The sequence below is a fragment of the Zonotrichia albicollis genome, chromosome Z (genome assembly GCF_047830755.1).
Source record: "Zonotrichia albicollis isolate bZonAlb1 chromosome Z, bZonAlb1.hap1, whole genome shotgun sequence".
NCBI classification, from domain to species: domain Eukaryota; kingdom Metazoa; phylum Chordata; class Aves; order Passeriformes; family Passerellidae; genus Zonotrichia; species Zonotrichia albicollis.
Window position 1 is genome coordinate 42,571,960 of NC_133860.1, and position 22,965 is coordinate 42,594,924.

General features: G+C 37.2%; 2 protein-coding genes across 16 annotated transcripts in view; one reads left to right on the forward strand and one right to left on the reverse strand.

Annotated features, from left to right (window-relative positions):
• POLK (DNA polymerase kappa) overlaps positions 1-22,043 on the reverse strand; it is a 32,766-nt gene extending 10,723 nt beyond the window's left edge. Inside the window, exons 1-9 of one of the 14 annotated variants that reach the window (XM_074533250.1) lie at positions 21,906-22,043; positions 17,162-17,245; positions 14,202-14,357; positions 13,366-13,544; positions 10,891-11,010; positions 5,751-5,903; positions 5,236-5,367; positions 3,412-3,565; positions 1,486-1,701 (exon numbers count right to left, since the gene is read on the reverse strand). In XM_074533250.1, coding sequence (XP_074389351.1) covers positions 1,486-1,701; positions 3,412-3,565; positions 5,236-5,367; positions 5,751-5,903; positions 10,891-11,010; positions 13,366-13,503 — 913 coding nt within the window. In that variant the 5' untranslated portion in view covers positions 13,504-13,544; positions 14,202-14,357; positions 17,162-17,245; positions 21,906-22,043. Of the gene's footprint in view, positions 1-1,485; positions 1,702-3,411; positions 3,566-5,235; positions 5,368-5,750; positions 5,904-10,890; positions 11,011-13,365; positions 13,545-14,201; positions 14,363-17,117; positions 17,246-21,371; positions 21,684-21,905 lie in introns of those variants that run through there. The other 13 variants (XM_026794309.2, XM_026794312.2, XM_014267947.3 and 10 more) reach the window with 13 other exon arrangements.
• A 2-nt stretch (positions 22,044-22,045) lies between these two features.
• Positions 22,046-22,965, forward strand: part of CERT1 (ceramide transporter 1) — an 82,037-nt gene continuing 81,117 nt past the window's right edge. For both annotated transcript variants that reach the window (XM_005488302.4, XM_005488303.4), the window contains exon 1: positions 22,046-22,592. In XM_005488302.4, the coding sequence (XP_005488359.1) occupies positions 22,497-22,592 (96 nt within the window). In that variant the 5' untranslated portion in view covers positions 22,046-22,496. The remainder of the gene's footprint in view (positions 22,593-22,965) is intronic.

Consider the following 22,965-nt stretch of genomic DNA (forward strand, 5'->3'; position numbering starts at 1 on the left):
TATGATTATTCATAAGTCAGGATAACACAACAAGCACTAGTAAGTCAAGAGGGCTTAAATACCAAGTCCTTAAAAATAACATCAGTGACACCAAGTCCTTAAAAATAACATCAGTTACATGAGTCAACATTTTTATGATGGTGATTATGGTAAGAAAGAAAATGCTGACTATGGTAGTTACAATGAACTCTTAAGTAAGGAGACCTTTCTTCCTTGTATTTCAGCAAAAAGACTTTTTTGAGAGAATTTAACAAATTATATCATTTTGTGGGCAACCACTGGAATGTAGTAATTTATAAATTCATATATATTTCACAGACATCAGAGGAATTAGGAGGGATGGCTCTTTTCTATCAAAGTAACTGTTTTTATGAATTAACTCTGGAATTTTTTTTGACGAATTAACTCTGGAATCTTCAGCAAAAGAAAGAATAACTTTGGCCTACAGCCCTAGAAGTCTGCACACTGATATAATGTATTATTCAAGATGGCAGAAATAACTCTACTTATTATTGATTATCAGTATGTTTTCAGTTACCCTTCTATTTATTTTTAATTTGGGGCTTAAGACCCCTATTTGCACTTGTAAAAGCAACACCTGTTTTCTATACACTAACTTATCCTTAAGAAGACAAAACTTCAGTAAAGAAAACTGTTATTCTGCTATTATTCATGAGATAACATACATGGGAGGGGGTTTCATCCTGCTTCTTCTTACTAGCTGTTTCTCTGCCTCTGCTTACATTCCACACTTTCCTGACCCTCTGCAGCTGCTTCATAAAGCTCACCATTGCCTGATGCCTCACCGACCTGGCTCATACAGCAATTTGGATGGCATCCAAATGTGGCTAGAGACATACACTGGTTTTAGTCAATCAAAACAGCTGAGATTTAAAAGTGAGTTGTCTGAAGTCAAGACACAGAACTTTATTGATAAATATTAAAAAGCTATTAAAGAGTTCATTAACTTCAGCATATATGTACTTTTCTAGGACTAACATTTTAATGAATTTTGATATTTTTTTAAGCAAGGAACAGTGTGAAGGTAGAAACACAAAACAGCACACATCTGCTATTCAAACTAAAAGCAGTATAGAAATCAGTGAGATTTAACTATGACACACCGTCTGACAAAAACAATTTACATGATGCACTAGAAAAACCACCTGTGCTAAGATTAGCTCAAGTGTACTAGTCATTCTTCCTCACTGCTTATTCTTACCTCAAGTAGAAAGAAGAAAAAAGATGACATAACCATTTCAATGATTAAAAAAGAGTAAAAAAGAAAATAAACAGTAATGGTTTGGATATTCATGACATCTCTTGAAATAATTGAAAGTCACATTCTTTGCAGACCTTCAAAGATCTTCATATTTTTGTTGCAGGAGACTGTGGCAAGGGTAGATTCTTAATTAATGCCCTCTGAGATGAAAATAGAAGACATGATGGAAATACAAAAATTATTATTCCTATGTGTCTGAATACCTGCACTAGCAGTCAGTTGAGTTTTCTGCTCAATCCTAAAGCGAATTTCCTTCACAACTTCCTCTGCAGAAGTTCCAAAGACAACTGAGTTTTCCACTGATAGACCTCTTTGTTCATGTTCGTCATCCATCAGAGATGTGTTGTCTTCAAACAGCACTGGTGAAGAAGAGACTTCACCTTCGTTAAATTTGGCAGACATATTCACACAATCTTTATCTAAGTTAGACAGGAATACAAACGATTAATGCGTCCGTATAGACTGATTTCCTTCTTCACTGGCTTCAGTGTTCATAAGCAGTTTTACTTCTTTCTATCTTTATTTAGAGAAAGCAATTGCATTGGTTTTTGTTTAAACATTGGAGAGAAGTAACTGCTTCGTTTTTGCTATGATTTGAGCTTGGCTGAGATTGAAGGAATTGGCTAGTAGACTGGAAATAACTTCCAGAAAAGCAAAAGGTTTAATGGCCTGTTGCTGTAGCAAAACCACTGAGATTTTATAATTATTTTTGTTTTATATCAGGTTGGAGGCCATATGCTCTCTTCCACAGAATTTTTTTCAATATTCTCCACATAAAATTAGGGTTCTAGAATATCTAGTTCTAGAATGATCAGCCTGGTGAGCTTCTCATTTTCAACTGCAGTCATAGTAGAAAAGTAATGTCAGCAGTCCTTTATCTGACTCTACAAACATTACGATTACAGTTTCACCCACTGAGCACTTGTTTGTCAGGAACAAGGATATCAGGCAAGTGTGAAGAAGCACATGCTACATATCAGTGACACTGATTTTGTAAAGACTATGACTAAGAAAAGTTTGTTGCTTTCTATTTTATCAACGCTTTTCCGTAGTAGTGTACACTTGATTATCCTCTTAATGACTATTAGAAATTTTGAATACAGGTAGAATAAATATTCCAGTTTGTGCATCATTCAATCATTCATATGACTACTTCTTTTCCATTATTCCCAAGTGGATATACATGTGAAATCCAGTAATATCTCAAACATTTCTAAAATCCTGCAGTGCTCCTGCTGCTTATTTCCAAAATTATCAAGCTGAATTGTAACGCAGACCTAAACCGCACCATTTGGTTTAGAAAATCTAGCACCACTTTTCAAACATTTTATTCTCATTAAAAGAAAAGAAATTCTCCAAGTCCAAGTCATTAGCAGCATACATTTTATTCGCAGGTGAGCAGTAGAGAAAGGTAATCTGTAAACTAACTAAATTGGATGTAGAGAATATATGAGAGGGCAAATTATGGAAGGGCTGATGTATCTACACTTTCAGTGGGTGCAGCTCATCTGAAGTTTAAGGCTGGCAACTCCTGCTCCCCATCCCATGTAATGTGGTCAGCATGTCTTATGCCATTTCACAAGGCAAACAGCCATCCTCTGCTGCCCTGTTCACTCCGCTCCTTGCCCTCCTGCATATCCCAACACCCGGCCAGCCCAGTGCTGTTCATGACCCTGTTGCGGCACTGAGAAGCTGCAGCTCCCAGAGCAGCGTCTGCCTGCAGCCCCCTAGCCCTGCCTGCAGCCCCCCAGCTCTGCCTGCAGCCCCCAGCCCTGCCTGCAGCCCCCCAGCCCTGCCTGCAGCCCCCCAGCCCTGCCTGCAGCCCCCCAGCCCTGCCTGCCTGCAGCCCCAACGCTGTCTCTCTGTCACCTTTGACAGGTCCTGAGGAAGATCAGGGACCAGAGCTGTCACTGGACAGTGAGACCTGGGACATCCCAATGGCCAGAGACACCTCTGCCTTCATCTGCTTCCTCTGAGGATTGAGGGACCGACTCATGTTCTTTTATATGATTTTTGAGTCCAGATTATGATTGTTATATTGATACAGCAAACTGTGTATCTGCCTAAGATCTCTAAAAGAAACACTCTGTCTCAGTGTCAGGTGACCTCATGAAAAGTAAGTTGCTTACCTATTCCTGTAGTGCTTTCTGTATTAAAAAAGAACCTTCTTCTATCTTCAGGCCAGTTCAGCCTTTCCTCCAAGTGCTCTGTTATGTTCAGGTAGGCTTCATCTAGGCCCATAGGCATAAAATTGGGATCATATTCAGCCAGTATTTCTCTAACCTCGATAAACACATAGTAAAAGTTTAAAGCCGTGTTGCTCTAAGAGCAGATCTTGACACAAAATCAGGACATAAACAAATGTACTCTGAAACTTCCAGATGATCAATAAATACTAGAGATACTGACAATACAAATTATCTCTTGATATTGTAAAATTATGGCAATGCTTCTTCAAGAAGTGAGATATTAATAGTAAGTGAGAACGAAACAGATTTTGAGCAGTGTATTTAACAGCAAAGGGCACTAAGGTATAAGGACTGCACAGCCACTAGGTTCACTGACACTACAGTAACTGACACTGCAGTAACCATCTGAATAAAACTCTGAGAACCTGGAAACTCAGCAACATGAATAAACTGATGCAGTTTTCTGTGCTCAGTGCGTCAGACATCACATATACAAAGGTTAAAGAAACCCATCAGTAACAGTAATTGAACTGAAGTTACAGAAAATATTTCAGAGCAGTGGTTAATGCCCCAGGCAAAATCTGTTAGGAAACCCTTAGTTATAAGTCCATTTCTCTAGAAGGAAACGTAATAAAATAAACAGTCAAAATAAAAGCTCTACCTTCTCTCCTCCCTCTTTTTTTTAAACCTGGGGGAAAATCTGACTGTGTTACGTTTTTTTCTATGTTTTTCCTATCAGTTTGAGTCAAGTCCTTAGGTATTACAACATTCGTCCACATGTACTTCATCCTTCAGAAACTGAATGGAGATAGGATTCTCTATGAACTTTGAAAGACAAAATGAAATAAATTTAAATATTTTCAATCCAAAACCCAAGGGAAAAATATAACTAAAAATCTGGACCAAGCCAAATCTCTAATATTTTAATACTTTACCCTATCAAACAAAAAATGAAATACACATTGTGAAATAAATATCATGAAATCCAAGATCCGTAAGTTCAAAACTACTGTGAAATATGGCATATTTATATATGCCTTTTTATTTCTCTTTTTTTCAGAAGTGAAAAAAATAAACTAATATCTTACTTTATGTTTGTATATTTTTTGCTTTATAAAAATAAAGAAGGCCTGACACAATTTTTTTAAAGTCAGGAGACTTGTGTCATGCACTAATTTGATTTAAAATGTATAAAAGACCTCTTATCCTTTTTTTAAACAGGCTTTTATCTATCACAACTATTTCCTCTGGCACTAAGTAAAACTGCTTCGATTAAAGCAAAACATGATTTCTTTTTTCCATATTTCTTTTGCTCTATGTAGTCCCTTATTTTAAAAAAAAATTCTATCTGCATTTATAAGTCACTAATGCTCTTTGTTTTTCTCTCCAGTAATTAGTATTCAAAAGTATGATTACACATTACATGAAATTATCATTTCCATGTCTCCTGTGTACTAGCAACTTCCTACTTAACTAGATTACGTTTCATGATTTTAACTTTTAAGAAAAATACAACAAGAGATTTTCAAAACTTCAATCAGCAATGCTACTAACTTCAGTAGAATTGATAATTGGGTAAGTGCAATGCTTTTTCATCTCCTTGTCCAAAAGCACCAATATTTTGTTAGACTTATGTTTAAAGCCACATTACTGAAGAATTTAATATTTAAATTATCACTTTTCATACTATCTAGAGCTGATGTTATGGACACATTTTAAAAACAAGTACACTCACTTTTGGTTAGAGACCACTTTCAGACTTACCTCTTTACTCACTTTGCCGTATTTTTCAAAGTTTAGTGGTACTATAGTTAGATGGGGACATAGCCTTTTAGCAATAAATCCAGGCATGGCTGCACGTACCCCAAATCTCCGAGCATGGTAATTTGAGGTGGACTTAAGAGAGATTAAGTAAGTTTAGTGTTCAGTAATCAAACTTTTCTTTAAGTTTAAAATTAAATAGTTCTAAATAAAAATAAAAGTTCTAATCACATATCCATACAGAAAAGACTGAAAAAGCCAAGAGTTTATACACATTTTCACTCCCCCTCCTCCTGCCTTTCAATCTGCTTACATACTTTAAATTTTAATAAGTACACATTTTACTGAAAAATCCAGTTTACATGGTCAAGTCTAAGAATTACTGTTTCCTTTATTATTTTTAGGTTTTCCACACTTCATATAATACAGTGTAATTTTATTTCTGCTATTGTTTTATGGTTTATTAGGCTTAGGATTCATGCAGTTGGTTTCTGTATTAGTTTAACATTCAGCCTTACCAACATACTCATTGATCCCACTGCTATAGGTTTTTCCTTCAGCTCTGGATTGTCTCGCATTTCCACAGCTGCATAGAAGGCGTCCATGTCAATATGTACAATTGTACTGCTAAGGTTACGGTTCTGTTCCAGTTCTATCACAAGTTTGTCCACCTGAACAGAATAAATCAGTAACTGAAATACTACTAACCTGGCAGAAGTGCAACAGTATAGATTATCTTAAAACTCAGATGAATCTTGCATATAGCTAGAGAAAAAAACCTCAACAAATCCAATCCCCACCAAACCAGTACCAACTAAAAAAAAAAACCAATTAAGCTTTGGAGGAAACTTGCTCTCAGAGAGAATGCTGCTGCAGCAATTGGTCCAAAAAAAGACCCCAAAACCCAGTGGAAAAAACCACAGCTGTTGTGGTTTAGCCCCAGCTGGCAACAGAGCTCCTGCAGCCACTCAATCCCCCATGGTGGAAAAGTCAGAAGAATAAAAATGAAAAAACCCAGGGGTTGAAATAAAGACAATTTATCACAGAAGGCAAAAGCTGTGCATGCAAGCAAACTAAAATAAGGAATTAATTCACTGCTTTCCATGGGCAGGCAGGTGTTCAGCCATTTCCAGGAAAAACAGCTTAATCATATGTAGGAGTTACTTGGGCAGACAAATGCCACAGCTGCAAAGTCTTCAACTTTTGTCACAGGAACCATATAAGGCTCGATTGCTGAGAAAAGTGCAATCAGAATAGCCTATACACAAGTGTGTTCACTCCAAATGTTAAAGATGTATGTCTATGTGAGCAGTATGGCTTCATCAGCTCCATGGTGTTATGACACAGATTTCTCTACAAAGAACTTTGATTGTGCTTAAATTGCTTGTGTTTTTACCAAAAGTCATGCAGATCATTTGTTCCAGAAATACTGTTGACCTATGAATGAGGTGTGAACCATGCTGTCATGAAAAATGGCTAAATATTTAACATGGGATTTTTATGATGATCATGGTGGCAGCAGAATCACACATCATTCTAGAAGTAAGAGAAAATACAAGAAAAAAGCCAAAAAAATGTGCTATCAAAATAAGATTACCTAACCACAGGTTGATTAGGCAACCTCAATCTACACAACAAAAGGCTACTACTGCTAGTAAGAAGCCCCGATAGGCTTCACAACAAGGTAACACAGCAAGAAATGGAATTAGCAAAAAGGAACCAAAGTTTCAATTTGCTTGCAGGCACAAGGCCACACACACTCTCCTGACATCAGGGTACCAGTACAGAAATGTCTCTGGACTGACTAATTCATTTATGGCCCTGGAGACGAATGTTTACATGCAATTTGCATGGTTCTTCTCTCTTATACTTCCCTCAACAGAACTGCTTAATAAAAAAACATAAAAACCTTATCCACGAGAAACATCTTTGAGCTCAAAACACTTGAACCAAGGCAAGAGAGGTTGGAATGTTTTATTTAAATTGCTGATTAATGATTTATAAAGTCTTTTCTTTGTTTTTTTCCAAGTTGCTATGAGAGATGAAATGCTAGACCAGAGCCTTAAACTAGGCTACTCAATAGAGAAGAGCACAGTATGTTCTCTGAGGCTGAGAAAACTAGTTCAGACAATTAAAAGCACAAGGGGGAAGACATTCAAAGAAAAAAAAAAAACCAAACAAAAAACAAACACATAAGTGGGGTATTTACATTATTTCCACTATATTACTAATTCAAAAGGATTAATGTCACAATTCATCAAAAGCATCCTTATTTTAAATTCTGCTTTACAGATAATTTTTAGGTTGCTCTCAAATTCAAATAGTTTAATTAGATAGTATCAAGTGCTGCTCTAGTAGCATAACTTCTGCATTTCAAATTTATCACATTTATAACAAATTTCTGTTTTGCCTTTTCTCCCTAAATATATTGCTAACATCATACTTACTGGTTAGCTAACATATACATCTAAATAATGAAGCAAAATCACATTAAACCAATAAGAAATACAAAAAGATTACTCTTCAGTGAAAGAAACAGATACAAGTAATATGCCAAAACCAAACACAACCAGATCTACTCAGAGAATTCTTGGCACATAAAAAATCTCTCTTTAAAATCTGTGGAGTAATTCCTCACATGCAAGCCAGGCTGACAAGTTTTTAAAAGCTGCTTTCAATAAACCTTTGTCAAGTAGAGATACTTTTTAATATATATTTCCAAGCTAGATTCAAAAAAAACAAACTAAACCACCAAACAATCAAAAACTACAAATTATAATTAGAAGTTTAATTTTCCTTATAAACACTTTTAGACAATTTGAAGAGTTGTTCTTTTTTTCTTATCCCACAGTAGAATATGTAAGTTTTCAAAGCAAGACAGAAAAAGTGAATAAAAGCAAGACAATGGCAACTATTTACAGAATAAACATCCGAGATAAATCCAACATGGATGAATAAAAACAGCAAACATCAGTACAGCAGTTTCCAACTCTGGTAGCAGCTGTACACTTTTTAATTTATTACAAATTACTGCTGAACCTCAAGGAGTTCCACACATTCTAATGGCAAAAACAACATTAGAATTGTGTTGCAGAATCTACATTTTATTCATATTACTATTGCCACCATGTAAGCAGGATTTTGTCCAAAAGTCCAGTACGTGGAGACATTTTCGTTTTACAGGACTTAAATCAACTGCAGCTTAGGAAACCATACTGAGCCTCTAACCGTCCTACAAACAAGACTTCATTTGAAGATGAGAACATGCTGTGTTCTTAGAGGTAGATATACAGATACCTTTGTAATTCCAGAATACTTCCCACTTAAAATTTTAGCAGAACGTAGTACTAAAAAGAAGAGTTAAAAACTCCTATCAGAACGCAGTACTAAAAGGAAAACCTAAAAAACTCAATAGATAAGAACAATAGAGAAAATAATAAGAACTGACTATATCCATAACTGAATGGAGATGATTAAACAACACACAACAATCATTAAGAAAACCAAACAAGACAAAGATTTGCAAAGCAAAAGGTGGAGGCCTGGGGAGATGTGGCTGGCAGGTAAGAAACAGAAAAAGGGCAAGATATTTAGAATATCAAATAGACAGAGAGAAGACTGGCTTCAAGTTCACAAATTTCAAAGAGGACTCTGGGACAATTTCAATGAGGAATCTGGGACTGTTTTGTAAAGAGGACGGATAGTGATCTGACTGTGGATGTGGGACAAGAAAGAAAAATTCAGGATATGACAAATAAAAAGAAAGCAAAGGAGAGAGCAAAATGGTCAGAATTTGTGCCGGGAGAATGAGGGCAACAATAATCATATACCAGAGTTTATGTGCATACAGAGAACAGAACAAAAATCCAATGTTTCAAGATGTTTCTACAGCAGCAAAGATCTAAAATTAGCCAGCAAAAAAGTGTGCCTATTATACTCCTCTAATGACATTTCTCATGTAGTATGACAGCTGACTTTGCAATTTATCTATTGGAAATAAAGATGTCTGCTATTTCAGCAAGCAGCATAAAGACTTAAAGCATGGAATTTGAAACTCAGGTCCCAGTAAAATGCATACAAGAGAATTTATCTTCTTAAGTTTCTTTTTTCCTCTGTAGAAACCAGTTTTCATAGGAAACATTAAAAGAGCATAAAATTATATTGTAATATCAATGAATCAATTTCTGAAAAAGACAACATGAAGATAGACAAAGCAATTGAATTTTTTTTGTTTCCACAAAGTGCACAACACTACTATATTCTCTCATTACACAACTATATAATAACATTATTTATAAAATTTGTGTTATTAATGTATTCCATTCTATAAGACACACTATTCTTGGTAAAATAAATAGTTCTCTGGTGAAGGTAGGATGGAAACAGAAGCATTTTTTCTGTAATTATATTACTTAAAAGCTACCTTAGTTAACTCAAAAAAACCTGGACAAGCAGAGTCATAATTAATCTATGTTGAAGATTCACTAAAAACAATTGTGACATACAGGCTTTCAACAAACTTTTCAGAGGCACTCAGAATGGCGAACTTTTCTTGGAACAAATTTGAAACACTGGCATCTAAAGTATGGAAGTGATTTGCAAACCTGAATTGAACCAAAATAGTTGTACACCAAAAAGACCTCAACCTCTAATCCTCAAAATGGCACTGAAAATTAAAGGATGTGTTTAATCTTCAAGCGTTTCAGCTCTTCATCTACAAACAAAAAAAGTATCAGTCTACTTTGCTGGAATATTGCAAGAATTAAGAATTGACAGTATGTGGTGTACAAAATAAAAAACTCTATTAGAAAATCAGTAATTCTGCATTCAAAACTGGATTTAGACTAGAGTTCAACAAATAAAGCTTGGGACCACCCATCGAACATTAAGGACAACAGTAAATATTGAATAATTTGCCCCTCAGTGAACATTATCTGCTATGCACAGTGAATAAAACAGGAATCCTGTCAAGGAAAACTAGCAAGCAATCATTTAAAGACTGAATCACAGCACAAAAGAAAATGGAAAGGAATTCAGCTCCTACAAACAATTTTAACTCTGTTGTGCCTACTAATGTATGGTGTACAACCTTTCTTTTAACATTACATACACTGTAATACTTTGGAGACTACTATCTACCTTTAGCATTTCAAAAGAAAAATAGTCTCTTCATCTGTCTAGTTCAGGATGCATGCATTTCTTGTGACTGCTTGTCATGATGACTTTCATTAATTGGTTTAAAAAAAGCATATTATTGACAACTCTGATCTTTCTCATTCCATTGCAGGCCACTGAACACAAATATATGTAAATTCTAAACACAATAGTGATATGATACTTACCAACAAAGCATTTAACAAACCTTTACATAAATCATAATGAAAGAACTTCAAACTCATCAGACTTGGAAACATAGGAATTAATTTGTTTCATTTCACTCATTTAGAGAACATTTCAAAGTAATTTTACAAACTATTCTTCTAGCAAGTTAATATTAAGATGACACCAGCAAAATATTGTGCACTTTTCCTTGCAGGTCTAACATCAAATGGTAGTTTAACATCGTGCCTGTTGGCAGAATTTAATGCAATAAATCAGAACACACCAAAATGTTTATGATTCAACATTGACCCCAGTAAGTCATTAGACGATTAGTACCTGCATCTGTGCTTTCAAGAGCTGTTGGGCTGTGATTTTCTCTTTTAGCTGCATCATTTTTTCAATTCGTTGGTTAACTTGTTGATCTTTCTTAAGTTCATTTTCATAAAATTTAGAACCCTGAAAGAAAAAAAATCACAAAAACACTATGTTTTTCTTTTTTGTCTTTACCTTGTATTTAAGCAACCACATTTGATCTTTAAATAAAGAAAACATAAAACACAGAGATGGTTTCTAATGCCTGCTTTGGATTTTCATATAAAAATACACAAAAAAGCCCACTGGTTCTTTACATCTCTTCAAATGACACACATATATTTCCCCTGCTCAAAGGAGTTTAAGGAGTTATTAAGAGAACTTTGTATGTTTATTTAGTCTAACACCTGGCAATAAAAATTTTGAAAGAATAGATAAAAATCAAACTACTCATTGCAATATCTCCAAGGTATGGAGTACAAAACTCTAATTAAAATTTATCTTAGCATTTTTTTCAGACTTCCACATAGCTTAAGAAATATGGAAATATATAATGCCATTGTATAAGTCAAATTCACTTGTAATGTTGAGTTTTTTGTTGGCCATTCAATCTTGAAGGACACTGCAGAATCACAAGCTATTTGGAAGAGGATGATGAAAACCAAATGAGTATAAAATCTCCTATTGCTCTCATATATGTAACTGTCCCTTCAAAAAAAAGGCATGAATACAAGCAGATGTAAAAAAAAGAAAATAATCATGTACAGAATGTGTAATGTGACTTTCCCTCCTGATTCAGAACAAAGAAAGGAGGGTATATAATGAAGTAGAAAAGATAAAAATTCAAAAGTAGGAAATAAAATGTTTTTCTTGCAACATGTCTTAGCTTACAGCTTACATTTATATATAAGTGAAATAATATTTGCAAGAAAAGACTTATTTTGAACTTCTTGGTAAAACCTGCAAAAATGAACACATCTTTAGGTCAAAGTGTCTAACCACCAAACTGTCACTGATACCAAGGATTCAGCCATAGACAAGTCAGATTCAAGCATTTATATAAAAAGCAAAAATATCCACTTTCATAATAACTATAAAAAATATGATGGCAGAGCTGCAATATATCACGTTTCATTAGTAGAAATATCTAATTTAAAAAAATTAGGGTGTGTTTTCTTTGAATATCAGATATGCCCTTTTATCTTTTCTCACCTATGCTATCAAATATGACTTGCTGAGACCCACTGAAAGAAATGAGTACTCAAATGTAGGTGTGGAAAGTAACACAATTCTTGAGATCCTAAGTAAGTTTTAATTTTTTTTTCCATTTATTGCATTATTTCCCAGTTGAAATGCCATAAACCTTGCAGTACAGCTGAGGGTAGTGTCTGTAGGTGTCATTTTAAAGATTATAGAAAAGCTTAAGGAAAATAATCAATGCTTCTTTTTGGATTTTTTGATGTGTATCTGGCAATTATAAACTCTTGCACTTTTTTGACAGAAATATATTCAAGTAATTAGATGCCTATATGTCAGCTTTGAAAGCTTATTTTACAGTTCATTCTCTGGGATATGTCTGACAAAGCACTGCTTTCAAGAGAGAGTGAACACAATATAAAGAAGAAACAACTTGTCAATAAAAAGTCTGATAGCCTATAAAGTATCATCAATGTGAAACTGCAAGCAAAAAAAGGAAAAAGCTTGCTACATAAGAACTGTTTGCAGCATGTTTTCACTCTCTCTCCTCCTTTCTCCCTCTGCCCCACCACTGCAGATCACTACAGAGCAATATTAGTCAACATGGAATGCATGAGGAAAACGTCAAAGCACATAATCTTGGGCCATGATGACACCAAACAGAATACACACTTGTGGAAGGAAAAGTAAGAAAACCCTGACTTTCTCAGATAAAGTGTTACCCCTATACTGTTCTATTGCAACTCTCCAATAACAACCAGGATGACAAGTATTTCAATGGCTTGAAGAGTTGTGAGGGCCTCTGTGATCTTTAGTATAAAGCTGTACACTACTGGCCACTTCTCTTGAGTGCTGAGAAGACAGTCACAAAGACAGGCAGTAAAAACTCGATTACATCAAATTCATCACTTACAGGAAGGTGACCAAAAGAAGTAAATCTGCTTGGCTGACTGATTAATGATGGGGTGGACAAAAGGAATGGAAAGGCGGAGAAAAAGAGGAAGCTGCAGCCTCCACCATTACCTCTGGCAAATGCTGTAGTATTTATGTACTGCTTTGGACAAAAAAGGAGCACTTAAGCATATACTCAGTTATCATCCTTCATGTCCTTGTTGATGAATACAACAATACTCTAAAGTACACTAAACTATGGCCCTTCTCCTTCCTTCCCACATATAAATTTCTTCCAAGAAGATACTATCCATATACACACGTGAGGGATACAACTTGGGGAAGGGAGCGGGAGGGTTTTCAAATATTGGACCACAAAAAAAGCATTAGGAAATAAGTAATCAAACCAACCTTGGTAGCTTCCATGATGATTTTATTGATTTTCTCCTTATCCAAACCCTGCATTCCAGCTTTGTTATCATTAAGGCCCATTCTAAGTAGAAGTCCGTCATTGCAAGAGCTGTTAGAAACTTTTTTCATGTTGTCCATTGTATTTCTTGAAAACAAGTACCTGTTTTACGACTTAATATCTGAAAAAAAGTAATAAAATATTTATGTTTCAACTGAACAATAATTAGATTTCGTCATTAGTTTTATTTATCGTAAATATGAAGACTTATATTCCTACAAAGTAGCTGACCTGCCACACAGACCACATCAAACTACATAAAACTCTATCAGTGTTTGGATACAGTAAGACTCTTTTCTTATTAAATTAAAACCATTTTCCATTAAAACCTCCCTTACAGAAACAAGCATAGAGCAGCCTCAAGTAAAGGCTAGTACTTTAGAGGAAGTGGATTATATACTTTTATATGAATGGACATTCACTATACCTTACATATGAACATGACATTTATACCTGTGCATTATCCTGTCAGATGAAACATTACCACCTTAAACACAAAATACTGCCCCCTATTACATTAAAGAAAAAAAATTACAATATCTTTAAATTGAAGAAAACCACCCCTCATTTGGTCATCATCCCTGCTTGAGTCAACCTGTAGAATCCTTTCCAGTAATTTCTAGCTCAAATTCAGGACCTTGTTTGTGTCAAAACACATATTTTAAAAACAGATGGCTTCAATTAAAAGTTTTGAATAAAACCCTAATTCAGGATAAAATTTGTACTTTTTTTTTGCCATTAATGTGTTGTGTCACGGTATCCAACTAGTGGAACTTACCAAGCCCTTATTACTCAACTACAGTCATCTGTAATTTCTTATACATGCAGATACTTCTGGTATGTCAACTTCTGACGTCTTCCTTTGTTCTTTATGAAAGTAAATTGTTGAATCCTCAATAGGCTCTTATGATACGGTGAGCTGCTTAGTTATTAACTGATCTCAAAAAAATAAAGAAAGCAAATTTCATCTTCTGTACCATGAAACAATGGTCTTATTTCGTCAAATTCAAACAGGCAGACTCACAGAATAGTTTAAGTTGGATAGAACCTTTTAAAAGTCACTAACTCCAACCAAGGGACATCTTCAACTACATCAGGTTGTTCAGAGCCCTGTCCAACCTGCTATCAGATGTTTCCAGCAATGGGGCATCCACCACTTCTCTGGCAACCTGTGCCAGTGTCTCACCACTCTCACTGTAAAAACACATCCGATCTATACCAATCCTCCTCAGTAAAACCATTACCCCTTGTAATACTGCAAGAGGCCCTGTCAAAAAGTCCAAGTGTGATAAGGCTGTAAATTATTTAACATGTATTCATTACTGAAAAAGCATACAGAAACCATTTCTTCCTATCCCAAGTCACTGACTCATAAACCACTCCAGTTTTACTGTCATGCAGAATGGACATTCAACCGTCAACTTTACACTGCTGCCTGCGACAGGAACCCTCGCTATTTGGAGAAGCCCCACCCTTTTAGGCAAATACACCAGTTTTCTTAATCACAAAATACACAAATCTAAGAGTGTGTCATTTTTCCTTTAAATGCTCCTTTCCCGTGCCAGGACTTAAGTGGGCCTCATTAGCAACCAAACACAAGAAGGTCATTATGTGGTTTTGCATTTAGATGTGAATTTCTTTACTAAAGAACCACATGAATAACTTCTAAAAAATAATGATGGCAACATTCATATTTTCCTGAGGTCCTTCTGCTGAAACATACTAGCCAACTAAAGACAAGATATTAAAGAAACCCATGTTCACAAAAAATGTTCTGTCAAAAATATCTGAATTTCAATCATATGCTATTAATTCACATTACTGTTTATAGGGTCTGATGAAAAATGCAGGATCAGTTACATAATGCTGTGTTTATATACAGTGCATTGTATTACAAAGAACTTAAATCGATGTAGAGATCAGGACCCTGCTCTTAATCCTTCAGTTGCAGTTGAGCTTCTGGGAATAGGAGTGGCTTCACAGCATGTATATTTATCAAATAAAAGACTACAATGCTGAACATTTTCAAAGATTTTTTCAGCTGCAGTAGGACAATCTCTTACAGTTAACATACACATTTATCAGAACAGGTTTGCCAGACTTCAATCAAAGCAAAAAGCACTGCATCCCAAACAACATTCCAAATTTCATCTCATGCTTATAAGCACCCCTGTATAAACTAGCTCCCAGTAATTCCACTGTTACTGGCAATCTCTGGTAAGTAATGAGCAACATTTCCAAGGAATATTTTCATCAAAGTAAATATCCCTTCATTATTCTCCCTGCTTCTTTTATCATCCTTGCCTTCAAGAAACAGGAATGAACACAAGATTGCTTCTCAAAATGTTTTTAGCTGTTCCTTATTCCTAAAAGTGTCTTTCTCCCTAACATGTACAAATCTTTCCCCTTCCTCATTCAGAGCACTCTTAAAGGTTGAGTTTATAGCTGAGGCTTTAAAAACTAATTTATGTTAGTCAAAAGAAAGTCTTCTCTATCTCATTGTTACACATCTAACAATAAAAAAAAATTACCATGATAATCACAGTGATGGAAAAAATAATTGTCATTATAAAGTTTCATAAATGGTGATCACCTGGTGAATTTCATCTTTTCAGCTTATTGTGTGGAACAAAATATATTGCTAGACTCAGATAAGAAAAAGTATAAATATCAAATAATATCTTAGCAGAAATTAAGAAGAAAATATGTATCTGAGGACATGACATTTGTTGTCCACCAGAGCTTACAGGTGTACAGAAAGGAAAACATGAATAACAGGTGATAAAATTTCCACCTGCTTAATATGAAGAGAACCTGAACATTACCTTGGTTTCAAATTAACAGGTCTGAAAAAAAATCCATAAAACATTTAACACACTGAAATTAATCACAATGGCTACAATAAGACAACTGATACGGAACTGTCAGATAAAATCAGTGCTCATTTGCCACAGGTGAAAATGAAAAAAATCAAATGTAACAGAGAAGCAGCAGAGTTTTAAACTGCAAAATGTGAACAACATGTCAATGGAGAAACATTGTAACTGTTTCAATTAGGATAGAGAAAACACTGAGCTAGTGGTGACAATTTTTTCACTAAAAAAATTTGGAAAAAGTGGGTAAGGGACTAGAATCTAACGAAACAGTCTACAGAGAGTGACATACTTTTGGCATGCTGTTACCTCAAGAAGCTGTTGCAAGACAAAGCTGCTTCCTCTCATACAAAAGATGACATCGCCCTCAGTTTCACAGTGAGCAAGTAGTGTGTGAAACCAGAGGAATCTGTGAAGGCAGTCTTTAGCAATGTAGCAAAAACCCTATTATTCCTGTGACTGGGGAATTAGGGGAAGCAGGAAAATCATATGTAAGTGGAAGGAGATAACTTTCCAGTTGCTAGAGAAGGATTTCTAAATGTAAAGACTTTGGCAGTGAGTGTCAACGGTTAATGTAAAGCAAACCAACAAACAAGAAAAAACATTGAGAAGAACCACAAAATACCATTACTGTGCAGAAAGTTCCATGAGTAAGCTGGCATGCCTACAAGTGGGAAAAGATCACTAATTAAACTGTAATCAAGCTCTTCTAGCATCAGGCACAGAAACTAAACTATTAAGACAGGGTTATATAGTATTTGAAAGTGTCAAGAGAAACAGCAATAAAATTAGAGCAACAATTTAATTTCAAGTGCCTTTACCTTCATTCAGAGATAGCATTTTTTTAGCAGTTGATTGAACCAACCTAAAGGAAATTACTTGTATTTGATCCTGTGCAACTCTTCCAGCTTGTCTTCCTTAAAATCTTCCAATTCCAGCAACATAAACGCTGTATACAGTATGAAAAGTTAAATGCCTTTAAATTACAGTTTCCATGTAATAAAATAATGCAAAATATACATTTTGCATATAAATATAAACAATGCAAAGTATACATTTATAATAGTCTTATATTTGTATATAAGAATATTCAGTTCAGTAGGCGTAGTGCTATTATGTACATTATTAACATTTTCAAAATATGTTAACAGTTCATCTTTTGTTGACCATGTTAACAACATGGGAAGAACTATTAAGGCTGGAAAATGACACCAGTATGGAAAAGCTTGAAAAATAATTCATTTGCATACTGAGTTATTGCTCAGTGCATGTAAGTTGTGTACCTGTCCTTTTAAATAACATCAATTCTGATATGTTTGCTATTGCATATTCTCATGACAATGTGAGCTGCAAAGAAGTTACGAGGAGACACAATTGTCAACTGAGCCCAGAGCTCAAAACCTGAACAAAAGAATCAAAACATATAGCACAGACATAAAAGACTGTCTTTTACACCCTAATTATCCTAAGTAAGTCTCCATGTTATGCAAAAAAGAATTGAATAAATGTTGCAAATAGCAACACAAATATTAGAGACTCTTTCCCAAATTATCTTTTAATTATTATCCTCAGGATGCCTAAAACAAGCATCTAAATTAAATATTTTTCTTAATTTCTGTAAAACTCATAAAACCCGCCAAAAACATTGCATCAAAATCTGATACATCATTTACTGTAGCAAGAGCCCAATAAACTTCCTATTTTCTCTCAATTTATATATTTCAGAGATTCCTTTATTTAAAGGCATGTTCAGGAAAGCATATCAGACTGTCCTTCTAACTATCTGCTCAACCCCTATTAGCCACAGGGGGTTTGATTTTTACTAGAGGCTTGGCTTCCTGAAAAACTCCTGCTAGTTCTAATCCTGTAATGATTTACAAGAAAAGACCTGGCAGGAGGAAGTGCACAAGAATGTTGTCATTTAATACATATACATTAACATACATGGTGTTAACCACATAGATTCCCAGCTAGTCTGCTCAAAACTACTGTTTCACTATTCTCTCGCTCTCAAAATATAAAACAAACAAGTTCTTTAGAAAAAGGAATCTTTCAATAAAGATGTAGTATCTTTACAAATGTAATAAGCCAGAGCACATGATAAATTAATACTGAAGACAAAACTGGGCCAAATTCATGGAAGTGAAAATTCCAAGTGCTCAAGCTGACACATATGAAATGAGAGAACTTTTAAAGCAGCAGATGACTCAGCATTTTACAAAAAGATAAATCCCATACAAGCGCCTGGAATTAGTCCTGAAAAAACAAGGTTCTGTATACTCACTGACTTTTAGATGTAACAAATTACAGGCAAATCCACCTTTTTAAACATTAAATAATTCATACTTAAAGTAAACAGTTAATAGACACTGCTTCTGACAATATTCAAAAATAAATGTCAAAATATTTTATGCCATTCACCAAACTGTCTGAATATTTCCTTGCTTATGTGAAGAGTAACCCAAGTAAAAGAAGTGGAATACTAACCGCCTATCAATTTTCTGTAGGCAAGATGCAAAGCAATTCTGTTCTAAATTCTGCTTTCAGTTTCTCTGTCAAAAGAAACCTTTCAGTTTCTCTGTCAAAAAATACTCATGTCTTTAGAACATGTACGTTTATTTGAAGAGTAAAGAACCATGGTATCTTCTGCCTGTACCCAGTATTTTAAATGACCTTTTCAATTCAAAGATTTATCTCAAGTCTTAAACTAAGTTTTCCTTGCACTTCTAGATTACTGAAAACAAAGGCTTTAGTAGTTTAATCCATAAAGAAAATAATGAAGGAACTGAACACTCATCAGTAAAAGCCCCACCAGAGGTAGTGTAGTTATCTGCAACCTGGCTTCTACAGACATATTTAGTGCCAACAGATTCATATACCTTTTTTTTTTTACTTTTTTAACTTAGAAATAAAAGCCTAATACAGTGATTCACAGAGAGCAAAGCTGTTTTAGAATAAAGCGTCTGAATCATTATTATTTCTGAGTCTATGCTATTAGGCAATACACTGTGGCATAACAAAGTTCCTTTAAGGATCCTCCTAAGAAAAACAGTCTTAAATTTCAGAACAAACAGAATGCTAAGCATGAACACACAAGAAAGTGGTGAGGATTCTGTTTTAAAAACATAAAATTAACACCCTAAAATAGAAGTTATGGGAGTGGAAAAAAGATACATAAAAAGGGAGAAGAAAAAAATAGGTATTCATGAAGTTACCCACTTGACAGTGCTCATTATGACTGACATTCCAAGCAGCAAAACACAGCGCTCCCAATTTTGGTACTACAAGTAGCATACACAACATTGATACAGAACACTATCTGTCACGCTGTTCTAATAAAGGTGAGGTTTTTACATTTAATACAGTAATTTGCAACTTCCTGCAATCCCTAAGACTCTAGAAGGGGTACAGACTGAGTACAGGGACACTTGCTATGAAAGAACAAACACAGCAATAAATCACAAAATAACGGTTCAGTGAAAAAGGTATAGAAGGAGCTAAAGAGGAGAAAGTGCATCTGGATACCAGTATGATTTTCTACATTTTCTATGCTTTGGTTTGTATCCTAGATTGGTCTTGGCACAGGCAAACCTGATTCTTTTATAACAATACATAACGGGAAGACTGATTTTCCAGAGCACACCTGCTAAACTACAATTGTTAATGTAATGCCCTCCAAGGGATCAAACTACTGTAGTCTGAAAAAAAACACTTCTCAAAACGTATCTAAGAACTTCAATTCCTCAGCACTAAACCAGTCCTTTACAAATCTACTCCCACTGCACCCCATTGCTGCTGAAAAGGGTATGGCCTTATCTCATTAAGAGTGACAGACAATATGTTATGCTTCTAAAAAACGGTCAGAACATTGGAAAGAAAGGGTAATTTACATAAGGTATTCACAATTGCAATACAGCTTTTGGAAGAAGATAAACTGGTGACACTGTGTTGAGAAACAAGATACATTGGAAGCATGTGGCAGATGTTAACAAAAATCTATTACCTAGCATAGCCAATGCATTATATGAAAAGCTGAAAATGCAAACCTTTAAGCATTCAATACTTTTTCACTTCAAGTTTGTAAAATGCTAGCCACAATTAATCAATAAAACAAATACTCTCTCTAAAAAGGATGGGTATGTTTGTCAAACGACCTGAAAAAATATCTACCTGATGCATTTTTAGTATGTAACACTTGATTGATTCAGTGTTCTAGAGGGGGAATAGAAAAAGCAACCTTCATCTGTAACGAAGTGAATAGAAAAAGCATGACAGGAAATGTCTGTGTACATGCTACTGCCACTGCTAAAAGGACTTGCTCAGACATGTTTCTTCAGCTCCTACTCCTGAAAAGCAGTTCATTCTGAATTTAGCTGGGAAAACACAACAGGCTTTACAGGTAATGCCAACTAACTTCAACAACGTATTGCTATTGTTCAACAACATATAAACTATTCTCATACATATCAATACTTACAAAGCCTGCTTCACAAATACAATACATAAAAACGAACGCTAAGGAGAAAAAAATGCACTTGGTTTCTTCCCAAACACGTAGTGAATCAAAAAACATTCGGTTTTGGCAAATTGTCTAAAGTAGCACTCACAGTAGACTTCTGTAAAAGTTTTTTTCCTGTACATTGCAATGATTATGAAAATATTAAGATGTCTGTGACTATTTTTTTTGTTTTATTTCTAATAATATAGGACACTTATGCTGCCTTTTGAATTATCCTCAGTTTTGCCTTCATTGTAATTATCTTTATATCTGAGACTTTGAGCAGCAAGAATATTATTTAACTTTTAACTGCTATATATAGAGAATGCATATAAGTAGGTGTGACAATGTTCTTTAAAAAAAAAAAATCCTCAACGGAAACTCTCAAACAGCCTAACGGGAAAATTACACAATATGTCATAAGGAAGAAGTCAGAGAAAACAGAATTGTGCAGCACTGCTCTTACAACAGAAACAAAAGTGTATCTTCCCAACCCGAAATTTCCTCAACCAACATTCTTTAACACACTTTTCCCCCGCCCAAGAAATCAGGAGAGAGGACATGAGTTAGTACAAACCTTAAGTTTTTCCCAAATCACTATATTCGCTGTTCATAAACCATGAAGTGACAGGTACAGCACAGATGGGGTTTTTTTTTCCCCATCCTGCAAATACATCTCCACCCATAACTATCGACGAAAACACATAGTTCAGACTAAGTTGGAGGGGGAAAAAAAAAAAATCACCGTTTCTCTCCGCAAACTACGAAAGCAGTCTAATAAACGGAAGCCAGGACACGCGTAGAAGCCGGCAGCCGAAGCGCTGACCCGTCACGGCTGCCCGGCTCTGCCCTGCCCACCCCACCCCTTGCGCGGCGCCGGGGAGGCAGAGCCCGGACGGCTCCGAACGGCTCGCCCTTCCCTCTCGTTCCCCTCCCGCCCCTTCCCGCCGCCTCCACCATATTTGATTAGGGAAAAACTTGGCGCTCAGCCCCCTCAACTGTCCTCCGAGTCCCGCCGGTTTGAGGCGAGCAAGAGAGGCTATATCTCCTCGCCCTTGAAAGCGGGCAGAGCCGGAGAGACCCTTCGCCTCGCTAAAGATAAAGCGAATACCTCTGCACAAACGACAAAGCAAACATCGCCCCGGGCAGCACCGTCGCCCTTGGTAGAGGAGCTCCCCTTCCCCGGGGGCACTGAGGCGATGCTGCCGGCACCAGAACGACGAAACCAAGATGGCGGCCGCACTCCGTCGGAGTGAGACTACATCTCCCAGCACGTCCTGCGGCACGGGGGAGGGGCAATGGCGCTCGGACTCACGGCCGCGCGGGGCAGGACTACAACTCCCGCGGCGCGCCGTGGCGGGGTGGAGTGCTTGTCGATGAGCGCCCGCCTCACATAAGATGGCGGCGACGGGAGCGCGCTGAGCGGGTGCCCAGCAGGCGGACGCGCGCTCGCCCCTCCTCCCCTCGCTGTCCCGGTGTTGTGGCTCTGGCCGCGGGCGGGGTCTGAGGGGCCGCGGCGAGGGGATCCCGGGGCTGCGAGCCTGGTTGCCGGCCGGTCGCTGGCAGGGGCGGGCGGCGCTCGGTGGCGGCACCCGCTCGAGTAGAGCCCGGCGCTCCGGTCCCTTCGGCAGAAGAAGGCTGCTGTGGGCGGGGGCCGCTCCGGCTCTTTCCCAGCTCGGCGGTGGCTGCGGCTCCGGTCTCCATGTCGGACAACCAGAGCTGGAATTCCTCCGGCTCCGAGGAGGACCCCGAGACCGAGCTCGGACTGCCTGTTGAGCTCTGCGGGGTGCTCAGCAAGGTAAGCCGCCTCTACCCCGTTCCTGCGCCTTGCCGCCCCCCCGTCTTCCTCGCTGTCAGGCCCGACCGGCCCGGGGGCTCGGGCCGAGGGGCCCGGTGGCGGGGGGGCCGGGCGGCTCCGCGGGCGGCGCTGGCACGGCCGGGGCACCGCCACCTGACGGCGGAGCCGCTGCCAGGCAGAGCCGCGGTGGCGCCGGGCGCCCCCTCACTCAGCCCCGCCGCCCCCTGCGGCCGGGGGGAGCCTTTCTTCGAGCAGAGTCGCGGTCCCCGCCGCCCCCCGAGCCCGCCGGCCGCACGGCGCGGGGCTCCGGCAGCCGCGCAGGGAGGGCGTCTCCCCGCGCCTCGGGCTCCGGCCGGAGCGGCGCCGGGCCTGA